Raw genomic sequence first — 12,307 nt, forward strand, 5'->3', positions numbered from 1 at the left:
AAGATCCTGGAACTCTCAATTCCAGAGAAAGGTAAGTTAGAGAGAGAGTCTTTTGTTTCTGTGTCTGGTGGATGGAGGAATGTATTTATAAAGAGCTATTTTAAAACACAGCAACTGTTCACTATAGAGGAGATACTACATGGCTAGAATGCATGCATGCATTTTATTTTTGCTACTAAATTTTGTAAAGAAAAACAAACTTGTGGTTTTTGGCTAAATAGCCCCACTTTAGATTAGGAAACTAATCCTGAGGAATGGCAAAACTTGTCTTTCAGCATTCTTCCATGATGAATTAATGATGCCTGCAAAAAACTCTAAGAACGCCTTTTTAGACACATCTGGAAATATTTTTATCCTATGTAGCACCAAAAATTTGTCCCTTGAGAAGATTCTATTATTTTCTAAGAATAAATCACCACAATGCCTGCTTTATTTTTTATTTACAAATTCTTTCACTGCAGCATAAAACCAGCAATGTTCCTGCTAATTAGACACATTAAATAGTTGTAGCCTGTTCCCCGGTTCTAGGACAAAATGAACATAATCTAACTAGACATCAGTACAACTACATGAGTGTGTATATGTGTATGTGTAACTTGAGATATTTATAAGCTGTGATGGAGAACCCAAGAGGAAGGAATGTGGGGTCAATTTAGCATTAACATGCAATAAAATATACAAATGAATATTGTTTTCATTTTATTTGAGCAAAAGGAACTTGTCAGTCATTAGGTAGGTAAGTGTGACCTGAGTGGAATCTGTGTTTTGGTGAAGGGTGATTTCATCCCTTTCCAATTATGTGTCGGTGACTTTATTGGTTCATGGAGGTTATTATTTCTACTTTATAGATGAGGAAACACAGGCTGAGATGTCAAAACTGAAGTGTCTATTATGCTTCAAATGCATGTCTATACTATAGAATCAAAGTAAAGAGTTTTCTCCCCTTCTTTTTCTTTCCACTCTTGAGAAGCACTTCCATGATAACTACTGAAGGCATTTGTATTTTATAAAGTAATAACCATATAGCTATGTCCTAGGCATTGGTGTGACATACTTTCTATTCAGCTTCACATTGAATCACACCCTCAAGGCAAACAGCAACATTTTATAGGTTAAGGAACTCAGCCTCAAACAAATAGTCAGTTGCTAAAGGTAACATCAAATGGCAAATGTTACATTGGATATCCTTATTTGTTTCATTTCAAACAAAATGTATCAATTATATTTCCCTCTCAATCCTCAAGAGTCAGGAAACCGCTATCCTCCTCTGTGCCAGTAATTGTGAGGGTAGAAATTGAGAGGGGCAGGGATGACAGAGGGAAACTGGCAGGTTTTGTTCACATGCTGCTCCAGGTGTGAGCATTAGAAAGCATGACACCACTGGTCTAAGGAGAAAGGGCAGAGGACACCTGGAGGGAAATTCTGTACTTCTTATTCCAACCCTTGCTTCTAAATCCTAGCTCATAATGGAAACAATTGTGAATCCCTTCACAGCTATACAATGAGATTGACAGGAGGAGGAGGAGGAGGAGAAGGAGGAGGAGGAAGGAGGAAGGAACAGGAGGAGGAAGGAGGAGTAGGAGAAAGAGGAGAAGGAGGAGGAGGAGGAGGAGGAGGAGGAGGAGAAGGAGGAGAAGAGGAAGAAGAAGAAGAAGGAGAAGAGGAACAGGAAGAAGAAGAAGAAGATGTTTGTACATCATAAGGTTATCATGACTACAGGGCATAATCATAGCCTGTGCTAGAATTTTTTCCATCATGGTAAAGTGGATGGATAAACACAAGAACACAGAATACTAAGCTGATGGTAGAGGCAAATGCATTCATGTATAGCTTAAACCATTAAAAAAATAGTAAGTGAAGAGAGGAAGGATGGTTTTCCTGCATGCTTTCAACTAAACCCTCAAAAAGATGATGCTGGGAAGTTTTCTTTTTAAGCTTCACTAACACTGCCCTCAGTTCAGCAGACCCTGCCCAATCTATAGTTTGCCGATATGTTTGCCAGTCTCAGGGCCCTAAGGAGCAACATGAGGGCAAGCACTCACTGCTGGACTGTCCTGGCACTTGTGGTTCATATCTGCATATCATCCCAGCCCTGAGGTTAATAAAGGTCCTGTACTGACTAAGCATTAATTATCAGTTGCTCAGGGGTTGGCTAGAGTTGGCACTCAAGAGATTCACAGTGCAAGTTGGCTATTGAATGGTATAGGCAATGGTATCTGGTTTATCCTTGAGACTACAGCCCGCATAGGCCTGTCACCAGGGTCATCTTATTGTTCTTTGTTTCTTTGTTTCTTTCCTTCCTTCCTTCCTTCCTTCCTTCCTTCCTTCCTTCCTTCCTTCCTTCCTTTATTTCATGGGTCCTGGGGCCTGAACTCTGGGCCTGGGCGCTGTCCCTCAGCTCTCCAGCTCAAGGCAAGCGCTCTACGACTCAAGCTACAGGGCCTCTTCCGGTTTTCTGGTGGTTTTTTATTGGAGATAAGAGTTTCACGGACTTTCCTGTCCAGGCTGGCTTTGAACCATGATCCTCGGATGTCAGCCTCCTGAGTAGGTAGGATTACAGGCGTAAGCCACTGGCACCTGGCTTCTCATTGTTTTTATCTACCTGAAAATAACTTTCCTTACCTATTAATTTGGAAAAGTTCCACTTCTTCCCATCTATTGCCACTCAAGAATCCACTGTCATTTTATTTAAAAGGGGATGGCCATTTTATTCAAATGTCTCTCTAGTTTGTAGAATGCAATACTTAAGGATGAAACTGTGTGTTTAGGCTTTCCCTAACATGGTGGGTTCAATCCAATAAATGGAAGGATAAAATAGGACAAAATGTGTGATAGCTTGATGATCTCTCAAATAAGAGAATTTGTATGCCTGATAGCAATCCAATAGGGATTTGGGAATTTTTTTTCTTCCTTCAGATTTGAATTGAAACATGAGCTCTTCTTGGCTCTTCAGCTTTTTTGTCTTTGGACAGAAATTACATTATTAGCTCTCTAGGATCAGGGTCTGTCGACATAGATAAAAGCTAAATATTAACATCATTAAGTTGCCAAGATTTTGCCTTTTCTGATAGTACTTAAAATATATCTGTCTTTATAATCAAATAAACCAATTCCTTATAACAATTCATTTTACATATCTATCTATTCATATCTATCTATCTATCTAAATATCTATCTATCTATCTATGTCTTATTTTGGTTATGTCTACCTGAGAACCCTTCCTAATAGACCACCTGAACCGGTATGTTCAGGATCCCTTAATAGCTCAGAAATACCTTCTTACAGATAATTTGTTGAATCAGAATCCATGTAAATTCTGAACACCATTCCATGTCTATAAGCAGCACTTGCATTGTGGCAATGCCATGGCGTGTTTCCCCAACGTGATGGAATGTTTACCTTAGCTCACACATAAATAGTCTTGAAGTTCTCCCTATGTCCTGGAATATTTAACTTAATTAAATTCCAGGCACTGATCACAGTCTTATCTATCAGACTATATGCTTTCAATATGTCCAGAGCTGGACATACACAGAAAGTGAAGCAGCTTTCTGATACTCCTGAAAAGCCAATGAGCTCCTTTATTGACTATCATTTCTATAAAACAGAAATAACCCAAACATGTGTGTGTAAACCATCTAGTTGTCTTTCTTTTCAGGAATGCTGTGAAGATACTTAAATAATTCATATACTTAATATTAATTCATATACTTATACAATTCAAAAATATAAGGTATCAAAAAGCAAAGTAATTCATGTGGTATTACTATCATGGCCTTCTTCATCCAAGAAACTGTCCTCATTGTTTTATTTGGGACAGGGTCTTCCTTTCAGATGTAGCTTGCACTATCAATGCTAAGCCATGCCGGATTATCACAGCACAAAAACCCAAATGCATTGTGCTATGGGCAAAGAAGCTCAGCCTTTGTCCAGAAGTAATTTGTCCATAAAATGCACGACACCTTTCAACAGCACTGCTTCAGGAACTCACCCTGTACTGTTGAGGTAGCTCTGTCCCAAACTGCAATCCTTTGACAGAGAAGATGGATTGAACCAAAAGGCTGGGAGGCACTGTCCATTGCTGTGTCTCTCGTAGCCATAGTCACTGTTGAAGAAAAACAAAAAACAAAAAAGCCAAGAAAAACCACTCAGTACATAGCAAAACTATTCAAAGGGTAAGTCTGGGTTAGACCACACCCAATTTCGACTCTGGTCGGTCAAGACACGAGCATTCTCTCAATCAATGTCTTCTCGAAACTTGAACATTCTTTGTTTTGTTAATATTTTTTTATTGTAAAGATATTGTACAGAGGGGTTACAATTGCATGCGCAAGGTAATGAGTCCATTCCTATGGAGCATTGTTACCCTTGAACGTTCTTTTTTGGGGGGGAGGGAGGGTCCGGTCATGGGGCCTGGGCACTGTCCCTCAACTGTTCACCTCAAGACTCTACCACTTGAGCCACAGCGCCACTTTTGACTTTTTTTTCTGCTTATGTGGTGCTGAGGAATCGAACCCAGGTCCTCATGCATGCAAGGCAAGCGCTCTACCACTGAGCCACCTTCCCGGCCCTTGAACATTCTTTAATAAGACACCTATGACCCATGAAAATACCATACAGAATTAAAAACATCACTGAAATGCTGTGAGCTAAAAAAAAAAAAAGACTGCATCATCATCAGAAAGATACACAGTATTGATTATAATTAGAAAATCGGCAAAGATGGAAGCTCAAGCTTTATGGTCAACTCCAAAACACAGGTGAACACAGCTATGTGTGGCCAAGGCCTCATTACTGGTGATGCCTTTGGGATGTTCTTCCAAGACATCTGTATCTGCCACAGAGAGCTGAGCCAGGGCTCTGTGTGCGCAGGCCATATGCTTACAAGCGGCAGCCAAAAGGGACATGTCCTTCCAGCATGTCTGGAGCAGTTCCCCAAGGAAAAGTTCTGTCCTAGGAAATCAGTACTGCCCGTTGGGACTAACTACTCTAAATCCTCTCTCCACTCTGGAAGTACTCAAAGACTTCTTTCAAACTCTCCTCATATTCCTTCTAAGGGCCTGTGAGTGGCCCAATGTTCTTGGCTTCTGGGAGATACAACTGGGCACAGAGAGTGACAACAAATTGCACCTCCACATGCACAAACAACTTGCGGGCAGCAATCAGCAAGCATTAGTATGAATTGGCCCATCTGTGCAATGGAGGTACTGTGCTGGCATACAGTGGGTGGGAAGGGAAAGATGGGTTCCACTCAGGGGTGGGTCACTAGGCAGCTGGTACTTAGAATTCTTCACATACCAGCTGAATTTGGTGCTGGTTCAACACAGCATGGGTAGGAAGACATCAGAACTGCTGCTTGCAGAACATGCAGTGTTTACTTTACAAATGCTGCAGAATGACAGGCAAGGTCAATAAAGGCAATATCCAGGGAGCCAAGCAAAGGGGGATAGTGTAGGACAATACCTTTTGTTATGCTACATTCAAAACCCCAGCCATGGGTAGAAAGTCAACAAGGTCATGGGTGAATTTTCTAAAGACTTTTTAGAAATCATGCAGTCACAAACACTTCGTCTGAAAAGAAAACTTTCCAAGAGCCTTGTTTATGATCCATTCTATTCCTTGAATACAGGTCCGCTAGTGGCATAAGTTAGCAAGATTCCAAACACAAATGAATGCATGGACTGGGCCAAGACAGGGATGTACAGGATTGGGAAGCAGTGAAGTCTGAAACTCTTTCCTTATCCTGTGTTCCCTCTGGTGTGGACTAGCTTTCAGTTGAAAAAAGAGAAGAAAGAAGGACAGACAGACAGCCACAATACTGGCTTATTTCAGAACCTTGCAGAGATCAGCCCCAAACAAGCAAAAGTCTCAGGAGAAACCAAGATATTGATTCAGATACCTCCCTTCACATTTGTTTAGTATTTCAGACAGCAGATTTGTGCTCCACAAGAAGATAACATGTTTAGCCAAAGCTAAACCCATTGTTACATGCTGATTTCCTCTGCACATTATCTGTGAATAGAGGGATGTGAGATACAACCAGATTTCAAAAATGTAGGAAGCAACTAATGACTGAAAGTTCTTTGATAACTGTTTCCGTGAATGTATTTTAGGACGCCATCCTGAAGGGATGAAATGTTTTTATCATTACAGTAACACTGCATTACTAAACCTGAAGTCATGGGTGGCAGAGCAACTGGTGAACTCCAATATAAGAATAGCTATAATGCCCTTTGGCTGATCCCAACAAGATACAACACTGGTTCCCAACTTGTCATGTCCATCAGGATGGGAGAAGCTATTGATTATTGCTGTGATGGCTGGCACCCAAATTTTCTAGGCCTTCTCAGCCTCTTTTTTCCCCAAAGAACATCTCTAGTATATTATCATTGGAGAAAAGGTTTACCTAAAAAATGAGACATATATGTAAACTCTATCTCCGCTCAAACGCTGACATTCTGCTAATTAGATATGCAATTGCTGCACAATTAGGAATAAATTGTTAAGGAATGACTAGTTCTTGCACAGGCCAAGATTCAATTGTTTTGGGTTTTTTAAAGTATCACCAATGAGAACTTATAAAATATATATTGTTATTGTAGAGTTTAATACAAAGGGGTTGCAGTGACATGAATCAGGTAATGAATAACGAGTACAAGTCTTTTGGAACCATGTCCCCCTTTCCCTTGCTCTCTCCCAGTTTTTCTCTCTCATCTCTACCCAAAAAATGTACAATGTACAGTCATTTTCCACAAAACACTGTTGTATTTGTTCACCCTTGTTTCACATTGGCATACAACTTTAGAAACTTTGCTCTCTAAACTCAAGAAAACTATATATATATAATATAAAATATATAAAATTACATATACATATATAGAGAAAAATGTAACAGAAAATGTGATAGAAGTTACTAAAAAGTGATTATAGTTCCTTATCCATAGCTCATGTCCCTCAATTGAACACCAAACATTAAGCAATAATAAGGAAGGACATTGCTGGCCCTACAAGCTAGCTTTCTGCATAGCCAATGTTCCCAGAACTCTACAACTCTTTAGATAGCTCCCAGTGTCTCATTACTTTCCCAATTTAAACTAACTTTACCACAAGGTTCACAAAGACAAAGATCCGTAACTCTACCCCATTGAATACATGCTTAACAAGTCCATAATGTCTTTTATTGCCAGCTGATCACTAAATTAAAACTTTCAGGAATAGAGAGAAAAATGCTTTATAAGATCATCGTTCCTTTAGAAGGCTCCTCAATGCCAGAAAGGTTTTATCTAGAGCATAAATATGTTTGCTCCTAAAGAAGCCAATGATTGTTTTCAGAGTCATTGTTTAAAGCAGCCAAGAGAGGATAGTGGTCTCTTTTTGTCGTCAGAATTTATAGATAATTACCGGTAATCTTTTGAATCTTTAAATGTAAAGAAATTTCTAGTTTCACCATATGCACTTGTACACAGCTAGAACCACAATGTCCTCAACCACAATGCTCTCTAAATAATTTCATAAAAACATGAAACATGCCACTATTCTATGCAGGTCCCAGATTTTTCAAATCTCAGCTTCCATCAAGTTTAGGTTTGTGGATGGGGTATACTGAATAACTTTACAGGAAAACTATACAAGCTCACCAGTCAAAATCTGCCTCTGTACAGACACAGGGCTCCGACTCCATAGCTCCTGCGTATTTTCCTTGCATACATTTCCGCTCAGATTTTCTCTTCTTATATATTCTTTTGGCTCCCATGATGCATGCTTCTCCCTGTAAGAAAACAAGTGCCAACAGAGTCGAGCACATAGCCTAGACTTTCTGTGCTTCATATCAGTGCACATTTGGGGAGATATCTAGTCTTTATTGTACTATGGCTGTTAAGAGCTTGCTTTAGTGCTCACATTTTCTTTCTGATTTCTGCTATGGTAAGGACTATAAACCTGAAGAAGCATTTGTGATTTGTCTAATAATACATTCTGAACTTCTATTCATTAAGCAAACTTTTATTTGCCCAAGATAAGCTCAGTACTGTGAAGAAAATGTAGGTAAGTAAGATACCCTATAAATAGTAGATTGGTAGGAAAGTTGTAGCCATTAAGTTCAATTCCCATATAACAAAATATATATCTAGTTGGTCATTAATGGCCATATGAAAGACAAGTGTCACCAAGAAGTATATCCCAATTTATGTCTCCTCTCACACAGGTTTACAGCAATGGATTTCATTTTCATCTCCCAGACAGACAAGTAAGAACGCTAAATTCAGTCTCATCCCATGGAATAAATAAAAGTTTTGAATATCATCCCCCAAAGGGAAATAGGAGCAATGTAAATGAATGATGATTTCATTGCTGAGTCTCTGAATAGCGTGGGAGTTTGGAGTTGATGCAACGCCCACTATCAGTCAGAACTCTTTTTGTGTTTCTGAAGGGCTAAGGCAGAATTCTATTTGCTCTACTATTCACTATCTTTCTTGAAGAAACTCACTTCAACTGGTTTTATTACACATGTACATGGAAATAAATTACATTGTCTGAGTTTGGAATATGTTTCACTATCTGAATATGGAGATGGCTTTGCAGCAAGAACTTCTTCCCTATCCTTTGAGAGTGAGCTGCAGAATGACTTCTGCTTTGGGAAATCAGACAAGAACTCTCTCGTTCTAGCATCTTGATCTGGTATGAGCTAGATTATTGAAAAGGCAGAATGTAGGCATGTTTTCTACTAGAAATTCTCCTACTGCATTCTGATCCTCAGAAGATACCTGGGGGAAGTGGGGTAGGTAGGAAGTGTTGTGTTCGCAGGGAATCAAAGCAATGGGGGATGAAGGCCTCTTTTGGTGCCACCCATGAGCATTAATTTTTATTTTATGCCTCACCTCTGTTTGCAGTGCTAGATGAAACTGAAGATCTTTTCCTCACCCTGCCCACATTATGCACCTATAATGACAGGCTCAGATAATTTATGTTTGGCTCTCAGCGCTGAGTTGGCATTTCATTTTGAGTTGTAAGTGTAAGGCAAGCACATTTAAATTTTATCTCCTTATCTCGGAGGATCATAATAAACAGATATCGTTTTACCACAAGATATAAATGTTGAGTTTGTTCACTGTTGTGGAACACAGAGTATGTAAGAGATAATGAAATGGACACACTGAGTTTCTGAGACTTAAGAAGGTGTTTTCTTTCTCCACATTCCCCTACATCTTGCCCGGGGCTCAGTTTCAATTCTCTCGTTCCTTACCTGGCTATGTAACTGCCAAGGTCTGTAGTCTTCTTCAGCACACCGTCTATCGAAAATAGATTTGTAATCCACCTTGACCAGCTGCCATTCAGAGCGGTGGCTGAAGTGTCCAAACACTCTACAGGATACATGGGGATAGACATACTCTCAGTGACCATACTGACCACAACATGAGCAACCACTCATGTTTGTTGAGTATTTCCATGAGCGTGATGCTGCAATCCTAAGCCCATGACACAGATTATAAAAGTTAATCTTTAGAACACAATTAAGAGAAGGGCATGGTTTCTAGTTTTCTGTTTTGTAGTTGAGGAACCAAGAAGTATGAAAGCAAGGAGTTTTTGCAAACACAATAGTGAGATGGCTAATAACTACTTCAGCCATACTTCACTGCGTTTGACTAAAGAGCCCACTTACATATATTCTAACACATTTGTACAGATTCTGCCATCATTGTGTGTATTATACCACAAGTAGGCTTTTGAGTCAAAATGAAACAGAAAAAGAACAAAACAATCACATTGTAGGTGGTCTAAGATGTACTTCCAGATTCCTTGGCAAATATACCTGGTTCCTATGGTTTCTGTATTATTTTACCCTCCCTCTTGTCCTTGAGAAATGGACAGATGTAAGCAGTTATAACTACTGTTACATTATATATTCTATTTTGTATTTCCTGATAAACTTGGCTATTTAATGTAGCTTTTCTAATGACTATTCATAGGTGTGGATAAAATAAGAACTCCAAAGCTGTCATTTACACAACCATATTCTTTTTAAATATTCATTTTATAAAAAAAACAAAAGCGGGTAGTATAACAAGCAGGTAATTTGTTGCTGTTTTCTACCACTACAACAAAAATAAAAGGAGGCACTCAGAAAAGTGCCAGTTATTTTCTTTAATTTTGACATTTTGTGTATTACAGGATCAAGTACTGCTTCAGAACTTTCATTTCCTATTTTCTGTGACAAGTTTTCTAGGGGATGGAATATTGCAGTCTAACATCTCAAATTGGAAGCCTATGTTTTCTAACCTATAGACAACCAAGCCATTAATCAAGTCTTTTGCAAATTAATGATCATCACCTTATAGATAAGAAAGAGTGTAAATGCAATTTCACAAGAACAAATTGTTCTCAATGTTTCCCTAAAATGACTCACAATTAGATTAAGTATAGAACCTGCAAAGAATAAAATACTTGGTGGGGCTGTGATCAAATGCTGTGTTCTGACTGAAAGGCAAATTATTCTTATACACCTGAGATTCTTTGCTTATTATTAAAGTTTCAAATGTATAGGTTGGTTTTCTACTGAAGTATTTCCTTCTAATTTGCTTAAATTTATTGTGTATTCAAGGAAAAGAATATAGTCCTTCTGCTCTAACTGTTTAGTCTGGGTCTCTTAACAATCACAGAAGTGTCGCTACCAAGTACAGTTGCATGTTTTTCTTTTCTCTTTGTTGGGATCTCCCATAGTGGCATGTATGGGTTTTGCTAATAAACTCAAACCTAATAAGAGTAAATCGAACCAGCTTGACCACAAAGCAACTTTTTGGGTTTACTCTCTCATATAAAGACCGCCGCTCAGCATGGAATTTCACTTACGTCATGATTAGAGTCTCTTCTCCAGGCTCACCCAGAACCCCATCCACAAAAAGTGGGATAGAGGTGAAGCTATATTTGCTCCAAGTTCTCCCTTCATCAAAACTCAACCTAGCAAAGGCATAAAATAAGTAATCACATCTCAAACAAAGAAACAAAAAGTCATTTCTAGGAAAAGACATACAAGCAATGGGGGCGATGAAGCATATATAAGGGCATTGTTAAAGGGAGTCTTTCATTGCACTTACACACTGATGTATTTAACTGAAATACCTTTCTACAAATAGTTAAAGACAATGTTAAAAATAAAAAATTATACAAAAAAGAAAAACTAAAAATCCTATATATCAACACAGAAATACAATGAGAGGCGTAACTGGAACTCACATGTATTGAGGTATCAAAAAGGAGAGAGCTCTAGGAAATGAGAGTCATAGTAAGTATCTAACAGAATTTTTTGCACACTAAGGTATTTCATTAATTCTTATCCAAACCCTCATTCCTATCTAGCAGTGAATCTTATAGGAGATCTTGAAGACTGTTGACCTTGCAAGACTGACCTATGAATTTCCAGAGAAATAACTCACAGTGGCCATATCTTTGCTATGTTTACATTATACATCCTTGTCGGCCTTTATGAATGAGTATGGAAGGATGAGGTCTCAGAAGCAAGAAAAGTCTACAGATCTGATGGTCAGTGTTATGGTTTGAACATGTGTATCGTTACAAAAATCCAACTTCTGAAAATTTAATCACCCCTGTGATGATATGAGGAGGCAGACTCTTTAGGAGGAGTCATAAGGATGGAGCCCTCTAGCATGGGATTTGCTCATAGATAGAATTAGTGCCTCTTAAATTCATTCCTCACGGGTGCGATTAGGTTAGGACTGGGAGAACATCACTGCTCCTTTTTACTTTGTAAAAGCTCAGGAGGAAGGCACTGGTTATGAGCCAGAAATAAGGATACTGAGCCTGCTACACCTTGGTCTTGGAGCTCCCAGTTTCCAGATGGGAACCATGTGGAATACATTTTTGTTGCTTATGATATTTTGTTATAGAAGCCCACACAAGACAGTTACACAAGATAATTTCTTTGGTGTTTCCCAGTTAAGTCTTCGTTTGCCTTGATCATCTAAACAACAGTGGAGAGTCAACCATGCATCTGATTTTAAATGAGTTCACATATGGGAAGAATCACCTTTTTTCATTTTTCCTTTTCTTTTCCTGTCTTTTTAACTTCCTTTCTTTCCTTTCCTTTTCTCTTCTCTTTCCTTTTGTCGGTACTTTCATTTTCTTTTCTTACTTTCCTTCCTACCTTCACCCTTTTTTTCCTTCTCCTCCTCTCATTTTTGGAGACAAAAATCTCACTATAGAGTTCTGCCTGTATTCCAAGCTTGCCTCAAATTTTAGATTCTCATCTTTCTCCTTACAAAATACTATGATTACAGTCATATCACTATACCC

General features: G+C 38.7%; 1 protein-coding gene across 1 annotated transcript in view; it reads right to left on the reverse strand.

The window, feature by feature from the left end:
- Positions 1-12,307, reverse strand: part of Sorcs1 (sortilin-related VPS10 domain containing receptor 1) — a 481,478-nt gene that overhangs the window by 64,837 nt on the left and 404,334 nt on the right. The window contains exons 14-17 of the mRNA XM_013017825.1: positions 10,847-10,954; positions 9,243-9,360; positions 7,639-7,769; positions 3,993-4,106 (exon numbers count right to left, since the gene is read on the reverse strand). Coding sequence (XP_012873279.1) covers positions 3,993-4,106; positions 7,639-7,769; positions 9,243-9,360; positions 10,847-10,954 — 471 coding nt within the window. The remainder of the gene's footprint in view (positions 1-3,992; positions 4,107-7,638; positions 7,770-9,242; positions 9,361-10,846; positions 10,955-12,307) is intronic.

Source organism: Dipodomys ordii, unplaced genomic scaffold (genome assembly GCF_000151885.1).
Source record: "Dipodomys ordii isolate 6190 unplaced genomic scaffold, Dord_2.0 Scaffold36, whole genome shotgun sequence".
In the NCBI taxonomy this organism is placed as follows: Eukaryota; Metazoa; Chordata; class Mammalia; order Rodentia; family Heteromyidae; genus Dipodomys; species Dipodomys ordii.